The sequence below is a fragment of the Chenopodium quinoa genome, unplaced genomic scaffold (genome assembly GCF_001683475.1).
Source record: "Chenopodium quinoa cultivar QQ74 unplaced genomic scaffold, ASM168347v1, whole genome shotgun sequence".
Lineage (NCBI taxonomy): Eukaryota > Viridiplantae > Streptophyta > Magnoliopsida > Caryophyllales > Amaranthaceae > Chenopodium > Chenopodium quinoa.
The window spans coordinates 474,998-495,126 of record NW_018743608.1 but is presented as its reverse complement, the minus strand read 5'-3'; the positions used below and the strand labels follow the sequence as shown (position 1 = coordinate 495,126).

The 20,129-nt window shown below is 42.1% G+C and overlaps 1 protein-coding gene across 1 annotated transcript; it reads left to right on the top strand.

Moving 5' to 3' along the window:
- The first annotated feature begins 16,532 nt into the window (after window positions 1-16,532).
- On the top strand, window positions 16,533-19,450 carry LOC110682883 (pentatricopeptide repeat-containing protein At1g79080, chloroplastic-like). Its single transcript, XM_021859223.1, has one exon. It carries the CDS (start codon window positions 17,214-17,216, stop codon window positions 18,912-18,914), a length of 1,701 nt encoding a protein of 566 aa, XP_021714915.1. The 5' UTR covers window positions 16,533-17,213; the 3' UTR covers window positions 18,915-19,450.
- The last annotated feature ends 679 nt before the right edge of the window (window positions 19,451-20,129 follow it).

The following is a 20,129-nucleotide window of genomic DNA, read 5'->3' as shown; positions in this document are numbered from 1 at the left end:
TCCTTGTCTCAAAAACGGCTACGTGGTTGCCCTTGGGGACAGTCGTATAGGTGACGTGTAATTAATTTATAGAGCAATGTTCCACCCAAAAGGGAGCTTCTCTCTGCAACGAATTTCATCCGGAGGGATGCCGCCGGACGCCTGCTATGATGTTGGGACAGGTCGTATTAGTTTAAAGATTGGATCAGTTGGCTTGGCGCCCGGACTTATCATTCGGCTTGTGGCCTTGGTTAGTTCTAAGTGAACGTAGGTGCTAAGTAAGAGGAGGGTAGCCGCCTATTTAGGCACAGGGTCGGCCAGGCCCTGATCATTTTTTAGCTAAGTATAAGGGGGGTGGCTGTGTGCTTGGAACCAGTCGACCTCTTCTATGGAGAGTAACCGACTATATATCCAGACGGCATGCCCCTTTGGTGATAGAGTAAAATATTCAATGGAGAGTAGCCGACTGTAAAGGTACAGGCGGCATGCCCCTCTGAAGATAGAGAAAAATACTCAATGGAGAGTAGCCGACTGTAAAGGTACAGACGGCATGCCCCTCTGATGATAAAGTGAAATACTCAATGGAGAGTAGGCGACTGTAGATGTATAGGTGGCCTGCCCCTCTTAAGTAAGAATAAAAATTAAACATGGAGAGTAGCCGACTGTTTGTCAGTAGGCATGCCCCTCTTAAGTAAAAATGAAAACTGAGTATGGAGAGTAGCCGACTGTTTGTTAGTAGGCGTGCCCCTCTTAGTACAAAATTGAATATTAAGTATGCAAACTTTTATTAAGTAGCCCTTGACTATTTATATCATTCAAAAGAAATATTTCTTAAGATTATCTACATTCCAAGTTCGAGGCAACGGTTGGCCGTCTGGTGTTTCCAGACGGTAGGTACCGTCCCTGACCTCTTCACAGATTCGGTAGGGTCCTTCCCAGTTGGGAGTTAGTTTGCCAGACTCATTAGCCCTTCCAACTGCTTCCATTTTTCTAAGTAAAAAGTCCCCCACTTTGAGTGGACGCCTGTGTACTTTTTTGTTGTATGATCTAGTCATTCTCAGGCGGTAAATTTCATGGCGCAAGACAGCATTGCCCCTTCTTTCAGGAAGTGAGTCTAATTCCAGGCGCATGGCTTCCCAGTTTTGCCTCTTCGTCATATAACATTACTCGAAGAGTCGGCTCGTAGTGTTCTATTGGAAGAACAACTTCCGTACCATAAGTTAGGAGGAATGGAGTTTCTCCAGTCGCCCCTTTTTCAGTCGTCCTAATGGCCCAGAGAACATGTGGTAATTCATCCGCCCATAGGCCGCCTGCTCGTTCAATCTTTTTCTTGAGACCGTCTGAGATGATTTTATTAAAGGCTTCTACCTGGCCGTTTGCTTGTGGACGGCCGACAGATGCAAAGTGTGTGCAATTCCTTGGTCACCCAACCAGCTTTTGAGAACAGGCGTCTCAAATTGGGGACCATTATCAAAAACCATAGACATGGGAACCCCGAACCGAGTGATGACATTTTTCCAAATGAATGAAATTACATCCTTCGTCTTGATTCCCTTTACAGCCTCCGCCTCTACCCATTTAGTGAAGTAGTCGACGCAACAAGTATGTACCTCCTTCCGCCTGTAGCAGGCGTATATGGACCCAGAATATCCATGCCCCACTTAGCAAACGGTAGTGGGCTATGAATGGTAGTGAGGTCAGTAGCCGGACGGTGAATTAGTCTGCCAAACCTTTGGCACTTGTCACATTTTTTCACCATCTCCATCGCATCTGCTTCTAAAGTAGGCCAAAAGTAGCCCTGCCGCCTTGCCCGTTGAGCAAGCGTCCTACCGCCTATATGGGAAGCACAGTAACCAGAGTGAAGATCGTCTAGTATCTCTCGCCCCTTTTCTGGAGTAACACACTTTAAGAAGGGTTGAAGGTACACCCTTTTGTGAAGTTCTCCCTTTATTATTTCAAAACTGGTTGCTCGTTTTTTCAGTGCTGCCGCCTGTTGATGATCATCCGGCAGGGTACCATTTGTCAGATATGCCCTGATTGGATCCGTCCAGGTTGAGCTTCTGTCTAAGATTCCAATAGGGTCTTCCTCAATGCTTCTCCTCTCCATTACTTCCCAAAAAACAGTTCGAGGAGTATCACAGGAGGCGGATGATGCTAATTTTGAAAGTGCATCCGCCTGGTTGTTTTCTGATCTCGGCACTTGGGTCAGATGGAAATCCTCAAGGGAGCCGACTGCTTGTCGGACCGCCTGTAAATATTGATCATGGCCGGATGGGTTGCTTCGTATTCGCCATTGTACTGACTCACTATCAATTGTGAATCGGAACAGGCGTCTATTTTTCTTGCCCTGCCGCCTTGCACATGCGGATTCCGGCTAGTAAAGCTTCATATTCTGCCTCATTGTTTGAGGCCTGAAAACTGAAGCGTAGAGCATACTCGTACCTGTCGCCCTCTGGCGACTGACATATGACGCCTGCTCCACAACCATTTGAAGTAGAGCTTCCATCCACATATACCTTCCAGACTTGGTCTGGAACTTGAGAAGTCAGGAGGACGAGTCATCTCAACAATAAAGTCAGCAAAGGCTTGCCCCTTCACTGCTTTTCTAGGCTCGAAGGTAACTTCGAGGCTCTGTATTTCTATGGCCCATTTGATCATTCGGCCTGACGACTCCATGATGGTCAGTGGCCGCTTGATAGGTTGGTCTGTATACACGACGACTGCATGTGCCAAAAAGTAGGGCTTCAATTTTTTAACAGCCATGAAGAGTGCAAGACCAAATTTCTCCACTAAGGGATACCTCAACTCGACATTTTTCAGTACGTGACTGACAAAGTAGACCGGGAGCTGACAGCCGTCTCTTTCAGCAAGGAGAACAGCGCTTAACGCATGATCAGAGACGGCCAGGTACATGTAGAGTACTTCTTTGGGCAAAGGGCTGACCAGCCTCGGCAAGGAATGCAAGTGAACTTTCAATTTCTGGAAGGCCGCCTCAGCATCCGGCCCCCATTCAAACCTTGCCTTTTTCTTAATTGCTGGAAAAAGTATAGGCATTTGTCGCCTGATCGGCTTAGAAATCTTCCCAAGGCCGCCAGACAACCTGTTAACTTCTGAACCTCTCGGATGGTACGAGGCGACTGCATGTCGATGACCGCCTGCACCTTCTCAGGGTTCGCCTTTATTCCTCTCTGATTGATAAGGAATCCGAGAAATTTCCCAAACTCAACTCCAAAGAAACATTTCTTGGATTGAGCATGACATGGTGCCGCCTGAGTGTGGCGAAAGTTTCTCGGAGGTCCGACAGATGATCTTTCTGAAGTTTAGACTTGACAATCATATCATCAATATATGCCTCGACATTTCTCCCAATCTGATCAAAGAACACAGTGTTTATCATTCGCTGGAAAGTGGCCGGGGCATTCTTAAGACCAAACGGCATGACCGTGTAACAGTATAACCCCTGAACAGTGACGAAGGCCGTCTTCTCCTGATCTTTCTTCCATAAAGGAATTTGATGGAAACCAAAGTAGGCGTCCATAAAGCTCATCAAAGCATGGCCGGCTGTTGAGTCGACCAGGTTATCAATTTTAGGCAGAGGGTAACTGTCTTTGGGGCACGCCTTGTTTAAGTCTGTGTAGTCTACACACATTTGCCAGGTGCCATTCGGCTTTTTAACAAGCACCACATTTGCAACCCAGTCTGGGAAGTAACATTGCCGAGTGAACCCTGCATCAAGTAATTTTTTAACTTCGGCGGCTGCCGCCTGACTTTTCTTCGCCATGGTTCCGCTTCTTCTGCCGTACCGGCTTCTTTTTCGGATCCACGGCCAGTTTATGTACCGCCAGATCAGGACTAATGCCTGGCATTTCATGGACTTCGAATGCAAAGATGTCCTTGTATTCTTTCAATAGTTTGTGAAAGTCGTCACCCAGGTCCCTTAGAGCAGTCGTCCCAACCTTGATTGTTCTGTCAGGACGCGAGTCGTCTAAGATCAGGTTCGTATGCTCACCAGCTGGCTGAGGGCGGAATTCATCCGACCGCTCCTCTGCCAATGATTGCTATTTTCTGTCTTTTCTTGCGGCCCCTGTCTGGGATGCCTTTCTCTTCTTGCCGCCTGCTTCTTGAACAGGCGCACTCTCCTTGACATTGTCAAGGTCTATTTTTCCACCGCTCGACCCAGTGTCCATAACAGTGGGCTTGACATCCGAGAGATAGCACTCTCGGGCCATCCTCTGATCTCCCCTTAGGGACCCGACTGTTCCATTATCCCTCTCAAACTTGAGCAACATAAGAGATGGGATTATAACAGCCTTGGAATTATTCAGGGTTGGTCGTCCCAGAATCATGTTGTAGGCCGAGAGTTCTTCTACTACCAGGAACCGGACTACCATGTGTCGTCCTTCCCCTTTTTCGCCCAGGCGGATGGGTAAATCCACTCGTCCCACTGGGTGGACGACTCCTCCTCCAAACCCTACTAAAGGGTGGGATGCCGGATGTATGCAATCAGTCTGATATTTTAGTTTCGACAGACATTTGCTACTGATGAGATCTGAGGAGCTACCGGTATCTATGAGGGTTCGGCCAACTCTCTGGTTGGCCACTTTACATTCAATAACGATAGGGTCGTCATGCAGCCCTCTTACCCCTCCTAGATCTTCTTCAGTGATGACAATCTCAGGAAATGAATATTTGGAGGGCCGTTCTTGGTGAACGGAATTTACATCTAACCGTCTGATATTGTCTTTGTTGCCCCTAATAGTGGGGCCGCCTCCTGAGAAGCCGCCTGCAATGGTGTAGACGACTGCATCATCTGTATCGGAGCTGTCGGCCTGTTGATTCTTTTTGGTCGACTACTTTTTCGAGGAAGTGTTCCCCATAGATTTCTTGACATAAGTGTCAAGGTCACCTTGCTCAGCCAGGCGGTCCAGATACCGCATGAGAGTGATGCATTCATTGGTGTGATGACCAACATCTTCATGATAATCACAGAATTTTTTCTTGGTTCCGATTGTTTGCAGAACCCTTCATGGGGACCGGCTTCTCAATTGAGATCCGTCCCTTGATTTCCTTTAGGATAAATTGGCTATCCTTGTTAAACACATACTTTGGAGAGTATGGTTTGAATTCTTTTTTCTTCTTCTGGGACGGCTGTTTAGAGGAATCAGTTGCCCAGACCTCTTTTCTCTTCTCGTCTTTGTTTGACGACTGCTTCTGTCGTCCTTCTCTTTTGTCGGACCTTTTCCCGTCTGACTGTTTTACCGTACTACAAAGATCAGTCGCCTGTATATAGGCTTCCGCTTCAATCAAGGCCTCTTGAAGAGTCGCCACCCTCTTTCGGACCAAATCAAATTTGAAGGTCGACCCGTCTTTAAGACCTCTGAAAAATTCAGTATAGGCTACTTCATCCGGTAACCCTTGAATCTGTATTCTCATCAGGTTAAATCGCCTGATGTAAGAACGAAGCCCCTCCTTCTCGCCCTGCTGAATTGTTCCTAAATCAAGGGTCGTCTTCTTCGCAGGGATGTTCATGGCGAAGTTGGAGGTGAATAAGTAAGCAAGCGTCTTGAAGTTATTTACACAACCAGTCGGCAGGTTGCCGAACCATTGTTGTGCGATTCCTTTGAGAGTCGCTGGGAAACACTTGCACCAAGTGGGATCATCCAACCCTTGAAGGTACATCAGGTTGGTGAATGCCATCAGATGGTCTTCTGGGTTAGTAGTGCCGTCATAGGCGCCTACTAATACATTTTTCACTTTGGCCGGCTGAGCGGCTTCAGTAATTTCCTTGGAGAAGGCCGACGGCTGTTCACCAAGTCTAAGCAACCGTAGCTGCCAGTCCATAGGTTGGACATTTTTTGCTGCATGTCCACCAAACGGAGGTGGCTGTAAAAAATATTGTTGTTGCGGTACAAACGGTAAGTTTGGTACCGCCTGGTCGCTATGAAAGCCGGACTGACGGGAGGTGCCGCCTGACTGACCCTCATGATACGACTAAGTATGCCTCATCGAGGTATTTCGCAGACTGTCTTGGAAGTTTGAAGTAGAGGCCGACTCTGACAATCGGTCACTCTTCTTCTGCTCTAGCAGTAGCCGAGCGTCTGTGTATGTTTTCCTCGACCCGTCCGCCTGAATATGACGAACAGGTTTCCTATTTCCTGGAGTAGGAAAACGGTATTTTGTGAAATCAAGGGCAGGTGGCTCCCACTTCCTAGATTTAGGATGAGGGGTCGCCTCTCGCCCTTGAACTGGCTTCCTCTTCTGTGAAGTGAAGGGTTTCTTAGCCGACTGCTCCTTGTCCAGAGCAGGCGGCTTCTTGTTGATCAACTCTTGAATTTCTCCCTTGAAGTCCCTCATGAAGGTCATGAGTTCGTTCCTTGTGATGGGAGCAGACCCATCAGTCGGCTGCTGCCGAACAGGCGGTGCGCCTGCTGGCTCGCTTCCAGTTTGAAGATGTTCCCGTTCCCTCCTTTCGGTATGACGGGTACGTCGGGCCCTTAGGGTCCCGTCTGAAGCTGTGTGAGCTTCAACTTCAAATTCATTCTCAGTATCGTGGTCCGACTGAACTTGAGGGTCGTCTAGGGGACGCCTCTCTTCAGGAGTCGGTACAGACGTGGATGCCATCTCAGAAGTACTCTCCCCACAGACGGCGCCAAAATGTTTCGGGGTTTTCTGATGTCCTGCGGGAGAGTTACAATTCCGAGACTGGAACCGGACGCCTGTACCTGCAAAACAAACGGATGCTCCGGATGATTGGAGATCCGCCTCCGACGGTCAAGTTAGTACTTGATTAAGGAGTAATTAATGCGGAAATTAAAGTGATTGGGTCTCTCTAGGTGAGAGTGTTTAATGTGTGTAATCTGCGTTTTTTTTGCGTAATCTCCCTTAATGAGGATTAAGGGAGGTATTTATAACCTCGGGAAACGTGCCAATCTAGGTTTAGCCCTTGGGCTGATTGGGCTTCCCTCGGAAGTTGGGCCTAGGTGACCGGCTTCTCCATTAGGCATGGAGTATGCCACGTGTCATGACATAATAAGTCCAGGGTGGACGAATAAGCGTGTGCCACGTGGCAAGCCCTGAGGGGTCCAACTGGGGGACACTTGGCAGGACCTGATTGGCCCACGTGGCGCATTCCGATTGGTGGGAGCAAAATCCCCTAATCACCGTACAAAGACAAAAGGGAATTAAAGATAATAAGAAAAAGTGTACAAAAAGCGGGTTGCCTCCCAAAAGCGCTTGTTTATAAGGTCTTTAACTTGACCGTAATAATGCTCATTGGCTTGGTGATGGGGAAGAGAGTGTGATGTCCACCCCCTCATCAATAGGGTCGCCAACTCGATAATGCTTCACTCTTTGCCCATTAACCTTAAAGGTTTCCCCTTTTGCATTTTCTAGCTCAATAGTGCCGTAGGGATACACCTTCTTGATCTTGAATGGACCTGACCATCTAGACCGAAACTTACTTGGAAATAATCTCAATCTAGAATTGAATAGAAGGACTTGATCTCCTTCTTTGAACTCTCTCCTCACAAGGTTCTTGTCATGCCACCTCTTTGTTTTCTCCTTGTATAGTTTTGAACTTTCATAAGCTTTGAGATGGAGCTCATCAAGTTCATTCAGTTGTAACAACCTCTTTTCTCCCGCTGCCTTAACATCGAAATTCAAGCTTTTAATGGCCTAAAATGCTCAATGTTCTAGCTCAACGGGCAGGTGGCATGCTTTCCCGTAGACAAGTCTATATGGGGTTGTATCAATTGGCGTTTTGAAGGCCGTTCGGTACGCCCATAGTGCATCATCTATCTTTGCGGACCAATGCTTCCTTGTCCTTGCAACTGTTTTCTCAATGATAGACTTAATCTCTCGGTTGGATACTTCAACTTGGCCACTTGTTTGAGGGTGATAGCCAATTCCAAGCCGGTGTTGTACTCCATACTTCTTTAGCATTGCCTCAAATCGATGCTCCAAGAAATGTGTGCCCCTGTCACTAATCAACACACGTGGGATACCAAATCGTGGGAAAATAGTTTTCTTGAAAAATTTACTTACCACACGACCATCGTTGGTTGGAGTAGCTATAGCTTCCACCCACTTTGATACATAGTCAACGGCTATCAAGATGTAACGGTTGCCATAGGAAGAAGGAAACGGACCCATGAAGTCTATTCCCCACACATCAAACAACTCGACCTCGAGTATGTTGTTGAGTGGCATCGCATTCTTCTTAGAAATAGTGCCCGTCCGTTGACATCGGCCACAAACCTTGACATAGGAGTATGTATCCTTGAACATTGTTGGCCAATAAAATCCACATTGCAGGATCTTTGCAATCGTCTTCGAAGGGCCTGCATGTCCACCACATGGTAAGTCATGGTAATGAGAAATAATGTGATTTACCTCGTTTTCTAGAATGCATCTCCGAATCATGGTGTCCGCGCATTGCTTGTACAAGAACGGGTCATCCCAGAAATATCTCCTAGCCTCATAAAGGAATTTCTTCCTTTGTTGAGAGGAGTAGCCATGAGGCATTGTACCTGTGGAAAGGAAATTAGCCAAGTCAGCATACCAGGGTGATTCAGTTTGCAACAAAGCTAATAGATGTTCGGCAGGGAAAGAATCATCAAAAGGGATGTCGTCTCCATCCTCAGGGTCGAGGAGAAGGCGGGAGAGATGGTCTACGACAACATTCTCTGTCCCTTTCGTATCCTTGATCTCTATATCATAATATTGTAATTGAAGAATCCACCGAATTAACCTAGGCTTTTCATGGGTTTTGGTCATCAAATATCTCAGTGTTGCATGATCTGTATGTATGATAACTTTTGAACCAACCAAATAGGAATGAAACTTGTCAATTTCATATATTACAGCTAGCATATCTTTTTCAATTGTGGTATAATTCATTTGAGCATAACTAAGAGTTTTGCTAGCATAGTAAATAACATGAAGCTTTTTATCTTTTCTTTGCCCCAAAACGGCTCCTACCGCATAGTCACTAGCATCACACATGATTTCAAACGGCAGGCTCCAATCTGGGGGTTGCATGACAGGAGCAGATATCAGAGCTTCCTTCAACCTGTTGAAAGCCTCAAGACAAGCATCAGTGAAAACAAAGGGAACATCCTTAGCTAAAAGCTCAGTTAGAGGTCGAGCAATTTTCGAAAAATCCTTAATAAAACGACGGTAAAAACCTGCATGACCAAGGAAATTTCGAACTCCTTTTACATAATTAGGAGGGGATAAACGCTCTATGACCTCTATCTTAGCCTTATCAACCTCAATACCCTTATTTGATACAACATGACCTAAGACAATTCCCTGTTGCACCATAAAATGGCATTTTTCCCAGTTTAGAATCAGATTGACTTCCTTACATCTTTGGAGCACCTTTCTTAGGTTTTCAAGACATACATCAAAAGATTTTCCATAGACAGAAACATCATCCATAAATACTTCCATAGAATTCTCTATGAGTCCTGAGAAAATTGCCATCATACAACGTTGAAAAGTGTCTGGAGCATTGCATAATCTGAATGGCATCCTGCAATATGCAAAGGTGCCATATGGACAAGTGAATGTAGTCTTTTCTTGATCACAAGGACGAATAGGAATTTGAAAGAAACTAGAATATCCATCCAAATAACAGAAAAAGGAATGCTTTGCCAACCTTTCAAGCATTTGATCAATGAAGGGTAGGGGGAAATGATCCTTCCGGGTGGCCTTATTTAATTTTCTGTAATCTATACACATTCTCCACCCTGTAACAGTCCTAGTGGCGACTGGCTCACCCTTGTCATTCTTGACAACAGTCATACCTCCTTTTTTGGTTACTACTTGTACAGGGCTAACCCACTTACTATCAGAGATAGGGTAGATTATTCCTACAGCAAGCAATTTTAGAACCTCTTTTTTCACTACCTCAAGCATATATGGATTAAGCCTTCTTTGAGGTTCAATAGAGGAAGCATGATCGTTCTCAAAAATAATTTTATGCATACAGAAACAAGGATTAATACCCTTAATATCATCAATGGTGTACCCAATTACACTTTTATACATTTTTAAAACATTGAGCAATTGCTCCGATTTCGTGTCCTTGAGTTCAGCATTAACAATAATAGGGTATGAATTATTAGGACCAAGATATGCATATTCCAGATTAGAAGAGAGAGGTTTCAACTCTACCTCGGGAGGCGTAGTACTCTTCCCAGTACTCACTACACTAAGTATTTCTCTGATTAGATTAGCGATTGGGTTGGCCTTTGCTTCTTCAAGTAGCCTGACATACTCCCTTGATTCCCAATCTCCAGCATCATCCTTCCCTACTAGCACTGTTTCAAGTGCATCATCTGGTTTGCTCAAAGGAAGTTGCTCACTCTGCAACTCATCAAGCACATCTACCTGACAGACAGTTACTCCCATAGAGGGAGTACCCATAGCATTCAAAAGTGAGTATTCCAATTTTTCATCACCAACTTCAAAGGTGATCTTACCATTTTTCATGTCTATGATTGCACCTGCAGTAGCTAGGAAAGGTCTACCAAGAATAATAGGGACATTTGCATCTTCCTCCATTTCCATCACAACAAAATCACAAGGAATGAAAAACTTACCTACACGAAGAGGCACATCCTCAAGTACACCCAAAGGCAATTTGACTGACCTGTCTGCAAGTTGCAAGGATATGCATGTGGGTTTGAGTTAACCCATTTGCAGCTTCTTACAAATGGACAGTGGCATGAGACTCACACTTGCACCAAGATCGCATAGTACCCTGTTAATTTCAATATCTTCAAGCTTCACTGGAATTGAATAGCTACCTGGATCACCTAATATCTTAGGGAGAGTATTCTGCAAAATAACACTACACTCTGCAATCAAAGCAACTGTAGCATTCTCTTCTAGCTTTTTCTTGTTAGAAAGCATATATATCCTTTAAAAATTTAGCATAAGAAGGCATCTCGGATATAGCATCTAAGAACGGAATATTAATATGAAGCTTTTTTAAGATATTAAGAAATTTACCGTACTTTTTCTCAAGCTTAGCTTGGGCTAACCTTTGTGGAAAAGGAACCTTAGGCATATACAGAGCAAGAGGTTTCGGAGTTGCTTCTCTTGAGTCTTCCTCGACCTTCGCACTATCGATCACCTTCTCGCCTTCACCTTCTTCTTCAACGACCGCCTTTGATGGCTCCTTGGTAGGAGGATCTTCCAACTGCTTTCCACTCCTTAAGGTAACAACATTCATATGCCCTTTCTGTGGTTGCTCTGTCTGACCCGTAAAAGTCCCCGGTGTCTTTAAGGATTGACCAACTTGATGAGCAAGTTGGCTTATCTGATTTTCCATGAGCTTACTCTGGGCTTGTAGCTGTTGTATGGGACTGTTTTGTTGTTGGATGGCAGTGTTGGTTGTGGTGATAAAGTTCTCCATCATTAGTTCAAGGTTGGATTTTTGAGGAGGTGGTTGCATAGGTTGTTGGACTGGAGGTGGCCTTGGTTGGAAACCAGGTGGTGGATTATAGTTGTTGTTTCGAGGTGGTGGTGGAGGTGGATTTTATTGAGCTTGGGTATTCTTGTAGGAAAATTTTGGGTGATTCTTCCAGCCTTCATTGTATGTGTTTGAATGGGGATCATATCGCCTTTTGGGGTTAGAGGTGTAAAATGCATTAGCTTCCTCAATCGACATCTCATTAGAATTTTCTGGGCAATTGGGTGCAATATGACCTTGCACATTACACAATTGACAAATCTCAGGTGAGCTAGTGGATGTTCCAGCTAGGAACCTATCGAACTTGCTTATCAATGCCTGCACAGAACTAGTGAAAAGAGTTAAAGCATCAACATCTAATTTACTTCCTTTTTTCACACTATTTCGGCCACCTGGATGATAACTCCTCCATTTTCTCAACTAACTCCTTTGCATCAATTGGATTCTTTGTCAAGAGAGAACCCCCGGACGCAGCATCAATGTAGATATGAAACTCGTGAGTTAGACCATTGTAGAAGGTTTGGATTAACATCCATTCAGAAATACCATGGTGGGGCCATTGCCTCTGCAATCGCTTGAATCTCCTCCACGCATCGTATAGGGACTCATCATCTGACTGCTTGCAAGTGGATAATTTGTTTCTCAACCTAGCAGTCTTCTCCAGTCCTAGAAACTTTACTAAGAAGGCTTTCACTTGCTTGTCCCATGTATCGAACGAGCCAGTGCCTTCATCTCTCAACCACTCCTTTTCCCTATCCCTTAATGAGAAAGGGAAAAGGCGTAGTCAAATAGCATCATCGGTAACACCATTCATTTTCATTATATCACATTTCTCCATAAAACTATCAATATGACTTACCGGACAATCATGTGGTGAGCCTGCAAATGAATCATTGGAGATGAATTGAATGAATTGTGGCTTTAGCTCGAAGTGCTGAGCCGTCACAAGTGGTCTGACAATGCTAGAAAGGAGTCCGGTAGTCGTATCAGGAATACCGTACTCCAAAAGGGATTTCGTGTCGTCTTCCATATTCCTTTTGTTCTGATTTATCCTTCTTCTTCTACCTCGTCGTCTCCTTATAGTTGCTTCGATTTCAGAATCAAAAGGTGCTAAATCGTCTGACCCTGAACCTCGTGTTTGCATGCAAAAAGGAACTAAAAGCAGAGTATCAAAACACAAGAAACAATAGCCGAAGCAACGAATGAAGCTTAGCAAAAACGAATCACAAATAATCAAATGAAACCGTTAGTCCCCGGCAACGGCGCCAAAATTTGATAGGTGTGTCACGTACCTAACAAAAATAACCTAACTGGACCACTACTATGTAGACGGGCAAGTAAGGATCGAATCCCAAGAGACTAAGGTTCACCTAAATTATCTAGACTCAAATAATCACTAAGCAAGAATCAGATTAATGGTGGAATAAGCTAAGAACTAATGTATGAAAAACTAGAATTAATCAAGAGAATATAATGAATCAATAAACTAAAACATCCAAGATCAAGTATCACCACAATTACGATCGATGCAATTATCTATCTACCCCTAGCATACAAATCCAATTAACATGGGGAAAAGCAAACCCTAATCAATACCAAGGACCTCTCTCGAGTATCAATGGCTTCTCTAACCACAATCAAACCTATTCTCATGGAATCATGCAAATTAGAGACATTAAACACTTTACTTCACTTCCCAATGATCAATTCAACTACTCTCGTGAAGAATTTCAAACCCTAAATTGATCTACTCAAATCCGTTCAAACCCAACTCTCGTTGTGATTAGAACTATGGAATAATAACAATACTAATTATCTCTAATCTAGTATTGGCATAATCACAATCAACTTAGCATAAATAATCGCAATTGTTATTAGAGAATTTAAAGAATCAATTCATGCATCAATCATAATTGGGCTACCCTAGATCTTGGAATATAAAAACTACTCACACATATTTAAATAAGCAATAACAAAAATAATCAAAGAAAACATAATTGAAAACAATAATAATTGAAAGAGGAAAGAATAGAAATGAATACCAATGATGCTTCAATTGAAATAACTCAAAATGTTGATCAACAATAATCAAATCTAGTGAAGGAATTAAATTGCTTAAAAGAAATAAACTAGGGTTCTAGAGAGAGAAAATAAAACTTAAGGAATTAATTATCTGTTTTCTAATGAGGATTACAAGGGGTATTTATACCCTTAATGAAATAAAATCCCGAAAATAAGAAAATCAACTTGCGCATAACCCTGCCCGGTCAGACCGGGCGAGCACCGCCCGATCAGGCAGGTGGTACCTCATTGCGCTGCATCTTCTTCGTAGCTTTCTCCTCGTCGCTCGATCCAACCGGGCAAAGGCTGCCCGATCGGGCGCGAGGCTCAATCTTTGATGTTGCCTTGCTTTGCTTCGTACATCCTTCAGCCACCACGCGCCCGGTCCTACAAGGCAATGGCTGCCCGATCGGGCGCGTGGGATAATTAGCTCAGCCTTGTCTTAGTTCTGCGTAGGATGTAGCTCATAGCATCCCTTATGTGCCCGGTGCAACCGGGCAAGCATGGCCCAACCGGGCACAGTAGAAACAAGGTGTTTGCTTGCATTGCTTCTCAGGCTTAGCTCGTGTTTAGCTCGGTTCTTCATCCTTGTTCACTAACATCTCCATAAACGTTTAAAACGTGTCTGAATCATCCAAGAAGCTCCAAATTCCTGTAAAACTTACGAAAACACATCGAACACACTAGAGAAGAGATTGTTAGCGAGAAACGACTCTAAAGAGCCTAAAACTATGCAAGAATGTGATGTAAAATCGGGATAAATCTATGTATAAAACGTGTACATCAAACCTTTTGTAGGGTGATTGGCATTAAGGTGTCCATGTTGGTGCTGATTATAATTCTCAGGTTGTAGATATACATAGCATTGAAAACCTTGAGCACCAATAGGTTGAGAGGGCACCCTTTGTATAGATGTAGTAGTTTGTGTGTTGCACACCATATCTGGCAAGTTCCCAATACCATAGTTGGTGTTCCAAGTCCAATTAGCACCCCTATAAGAGGTATCGGTCCCATTAAGGTTAATGGGAAAAAAGTAACAGGTGAGCCGAGGGCAAAGATGAAGAAGATGGGCCTGACAATTACAGTTATGCCTCATAACCTGATCTGGATCCGTCAACTCTATCTCCTTTGACTTTTATACCCCTCATCAGCGTCAATAGGAGGGATACTTCTTGGCACTAACTAAGGGGGCAAATTAGCATGTGATCTTGTCTCATCATCTATGCTAGGGTTTCGCATATGGACATTCTTCATTTGTTTGCTTCAGTAATTCCATTGCCTAGAGTAGTTAAAACACTCATCAACTTCTCATTTAGTTGGTTATTTTTCTCCCTAAAGGCTCTAATCTAGTAGTAACTACTTCACTTGCTATACATTTTGATATTTTCACGTTAGAAGAGTTTAGAATTTCATTTATGTCTAGAATGATCCTATCCATCTGTCTGATAACCGCTTGTTGGGAATTTGAACCGGTGTTCTTTAATTCAACAATTATAACTCTTCTGGTTTCCTCTATTATGACAGAATAGTAGTTATAAAACTGCTCTCTATTATTTTCTTTCAAATCCTCCATTAGATTCTTCACAATGTCAGCATACTTTATATAAATTATATTGAGTAGATTTCTAGTAGGAGAATGACTTTCTCTTCTATTGAGAGTTAACTCCATTGCGAGTGAGGCTCAAGTTGTTTAAAAGAGTGTGTAATATCATTAGTTTGAACTTGATTTGCTTAAGGACTAAAATTAAGATGAATTAACAACTTTCGGATTATTTCATTTACGTGTTGAACGCTTAGTAGCCATGAGATAATTTTCAAATGCTTTGAGTAAAATGGATTGGATTTAGTTTAGTGTTCTCCCACTGTGGTCGCCAAAAAACTTGTTGAAGTAAATATTGTTCTTTACCAACAAGTCAAATACCCTATCTTGTTATAGAGTATTAAGGAGCTACTCCTATAGTTACCGGTTTCAAAATTGATTAATTTCGCTTACGTAATACAACAAAATAGTAAAAAAGTTATCCTTGAAGAAGTTATGGTAAAGCCGGATGGCTAAAGAAATGAATAGACACACACATGACAAAAGATGAAAATGCTTTTGATTAATTGAAAGATAAAGTCAGCATTACAATTCTACAAGTTGATGGAAAGGTTATCTCCATGTTCATACGATTGGAATAAACGATCGTTCTTCAACACATGCTAAAGAAACTATCTTATCGATTGGCTACTAAGCCAAAGGAAAACTAAGAAAGTTGTAAGGAAATAAAGCTTAAAAGAATGAAATGCTCTGTGTTGATTGATTTGTTTATGCCTTTCTTTCAGGATTCTTATTCTAATTAAAGGCAAATGAGTTGCAGTTTACTCCATGATCTCCCATAACCGTTGGTAGGTTATAACTCATGGCGCCAACTCCATTTGAATTTACTCATCCCTAACGTACTGCTTAATCCGATTTTATTTTATCTCTTGGGCCTTCTCTTTAGGCTTTGGCACTTATACGTATTAGGTCATTATTCTTTCATCGCTGGATTATGTGAATCTTATAAAATGGTATTCCCTTTGAAGTCAACTTTTCTAGTCGAACATCACAGGCAACACAAGTCCAAAAAATCTTAATTTCAAGTGTAACAGTCATTTAGCCTAATTAAATATAATATATCTAAAGGCTGACATATTCTTAGTTAATAAAAAAATTTAGCTTATTTTAAGCTAACCGCGCAATAATTGACTAATTTTTCACAAATTTTTCTAATCAATATACTTCATACATTTTTGTTGGGTAAAAAAAAGTGAGACGTTAGAAATTTTCTATTTGCAAGGCATTTTTATCATTTTTATGGGAAGATATAAATTTCTGCATTTGAGCATCTACATTGGTGGGAAAATAGGCTCTCCAATTGCCAAAAAATGGAAATGGGGACCTTCCCACCAATGTTACTCCTTTCCCATTTGATAAATATTTTTGGGGAGGTTAATTTGATGGGAAGCCTTCCAAAAATTCAAGTGAGCCCAATTTGCACACTTGGATACCAAAACACTTGGTGGAGTATGGAAAGTAGGAGAGAGTAAAGGTGGTGAGGTATGGAAAATAGGAGAGAGAAAGTAAATGGGGAAATTAATGAATGTAGGTATGAAATTGTAAAATGGAAAAGGTATATGATAAAGTTAGTGAAAAGTGATGTGGACTAATGAGGTGATGAGAGAGAAATTATGGGGAGCCCGATGAATGTTAATGCTCTTAACAACACCCCAAAGTTAGCATCTCAACCGCTCATTGTCACCGTCGACATGGAAGAATCATGAACAAGGTAGTGCCGTAGTGGACATTCAAGTTATTATCCTCAATTGTTGGATAACGCAGGACTAGCATTCTAGCAAGAAGAAATTGGGTTCTCTACTCAATAGTATATAGTAGAATTGCTGAAGAAACGGCATTAATCTTTCAGAAACTCGATATAGTACGTTACTATTCCTCTTTTTTTTTTTTTCTTTTTTTTTTTTTTTTTTTTTCTCTTTGCCTACTTTCTTGATAAAATTTCAGTTCTTCTGCATCATATATTATGCATCAAAATTGTCAATAATTCGTACATATCTATGTTTATGTGTAAGTGTGTAACCCCATAAAACCCATGATTTTCTTGCTGTTTTAGTATAAATTTCCATTTTAATCGCATGTGATTATAAAATCATGGCAACCCTTTTGCGGAGTTTGTCTCCTATACCAAACCCATGTCTAGAAAATACAGTAAAAGTAAGTGGGTTTTTTTCCCAGATCCCAAATTTTCATACTGTGTCAATAAACAAGGGTTTTTCAAGGGTATTAGCATCTAACCAAGTTACAATTTCATCAAATTCTGTGTTTACTTTGCCTAATTGGAGGACTGGTAAGAATGATGCTAAGACTAAAGAGATTAAAGTGAATGATGCTTTTTTGTACTTGGAATATATGGTTGAAAAGGGCCATAAGCCTGAGAAGAGTCAAGCTACTCAGCTATTGTATGACCTTTGTAAACTGAGTAAAGTTCGAAAAGCAATTCGAGTGATGGAGATGATGGTTAGTTCAGGTGTGAAACCGGATGCTACGTCGTATACATTTTTGGTGAATCATTTGTGTAAGAGGGGGAATGTTGGGTATGCAATGCAGTTAGTTGAAAGGATGGAGGAGTATGGCTACCCGACCAACACGGTTACGTATAATTCACTTGTCAAGGGGTTGTGTATGCTTGGGAATTTGAATAAGAGTCTGCAGCTTCTGGATCAATTGAGAAAGAAGGGACTGGAACCTAATGTTTTCACTTACTCATTCTTGCTCGAAGCTGCGTACAAGGAAAGAGGAGTTGATGAAGCAATGCGGCTGTTGGATGAAATAATTGCAAAGGGAGGAAAGCCTAATTTGGTGAGCTACAATGTGCTCTTGACAGGGTTGTGTAAGGAAGGGAGAACAGAGGAGGCAATAAGTTTCTTCAGGAATTTGCCGCAAAAAGGATTTGAGCCGAATGTTGTGACTTACAATATTATGCTAAGGACTCTGTGCTGTGAAGGACGGTGGAATGAGGCGCATGAGCTTCTAGCTGAAATGGATGGTGGAGATCGTTCCCCGTCTGTTGTTACTTATAACATTTTGGTCAGTTCACTGGCTCTCCATGGCCAATTAGATCAGGCATTTGAGGTATTGGAAGAAATGACGAAGGCGGGATTCAAACCTACAGGAGCCACCTACAACCCAATCATTACTCATCTCTGCAAGGAGGGAAAGGTAGATCAAGTTATGAAGTGCTTAGACCAGATGATTTCGCAGCAGTGTTATCCTAATGAAGGAACGTATAATGCTATTTCTGTGCTTTCTGAAGATGGGTCAGTTCAGGAAGCATTCTCCATCATTCAAAGCATAGGTAGCACATCAAACTTCTCGACTCATGACTTTTATAAAACTGTCATCACAAGCTTGTGCAGAAAAAATAATACTTACCCAGCATTGAAGCTATTGAATGAGATGATTAAGTATGGATTTACACCTGATTCTTATACATATTCAACGTTGTTAAGAGGGTTGTGTATGGAAGGAATGATAGATGCAGCAGTTGAGATTTTCATGCTGATGGAAGAAAATAACTGCAGACCAGATGTAGATAATTGTAATGCTCTTATACTTGGTTTATGCAAATCTCATAGAACTGATTTGTCTTTGGATATCTTCCAAATGATGGTAGACAAAGGATATAAGCCAAATGAGATGACTTATACAATTATTGTTGAGGGCATAGCCCATGAAGAAGAAATGGAGATAGCAGCAATAGTTTTGGAAGAACTATATGAGAGAAAAGTAGTGAGTAGAAACACAATGGAAAGGCTCGCGATGCAGTATGACCTTGAGGGTTTACCGGTCTAAACAAACCATAGAGTAACTCTTCACAAAGAAATGCATAAGGCTCCAATTGCTCTTACAATCAAATCGTAATTGATTTGCAAATAGATAATGTTCAGTCCAACATAAGTGAATATATCTGTCTCCTGAATGCATTGGGCTGATATGGTACTTCCTATTTGCTTCAATTTCGATGCTATACGGTTCTTCATGTTGCTAATGCTACTTTCAACGGCGCTACTCTGTTGTCTTTTGGATATGAATTCACATGTAGACTAAGAGGAAGCTTTAGAAACATAATTTACCGTACCAGAATATTGCCTCTGGCTGAGCAAAATGGTTATTAGTATTTTTGGTGCTTAAACAATATGCAGTTTGTCTAATGTTCCTGCAATAAAGACGTCCTAGTTTAAAAGATGCATTTCTTTTGCCAAGTTCATTTACTTCTTTTGGGCAGAATATTTCTTATCTTTAACTTGTTACTCACTTTGTTGTAATTTTTGCTAAATAAAAGTCCTGTTGAAAAACAGCCAAATATAATTTAGTTTATTTGATGTTTATTGGTTTGGCATCAATATAAACTATGGTATAGTGACTTCGTTTGTGAGATTGTAGGAGGAAATACAAGTTAATCTTTATGATTGACTTATAAAGCATATCTAGGATTAAAAGGGACATTTTCCTGTCATTAAAAGGGGTAGCAAAGTAATTTCGCCATTAATGACCAGTATTTTCTCACGCATAGGACAAGTGAAGTGGTAGCAATATTGTATAGTATATATATCAAACAGCGTTTGAGGTGATGTTAATGAAACAGGTGAAGCAACACCCATTCAAAGTACATGACGCCACTACACCTCCATGACGCCGCGACCAAAACCACCACCAAAGAGACGCTGCTGTTGCCGACACCCACTAGAAAGAAGGCGAGCAACCATTACACCGCTTTTATACGGCCATCGCCTCATAAACCAACCCCAATGTCGAACTAATTTCGGTCAAATTCACCAATTTTGAGCAACTTTTATTCAAATTAATGCATGAAGTAAGGTTCTGGGTTAATTAGTTACATCCTAATAAGCCACCCCTAACCTTTGGGGTAGGGGTGGTAATATCATCCAAACTCGATGGATAACCATCCACCTGATCCAAATATATGGATGAAAACCTGAACTTAAGCGAATGACAGATGGATGATGGATGGGTCGGGTGACGGATTGGGTCGGATTCGGATGATGA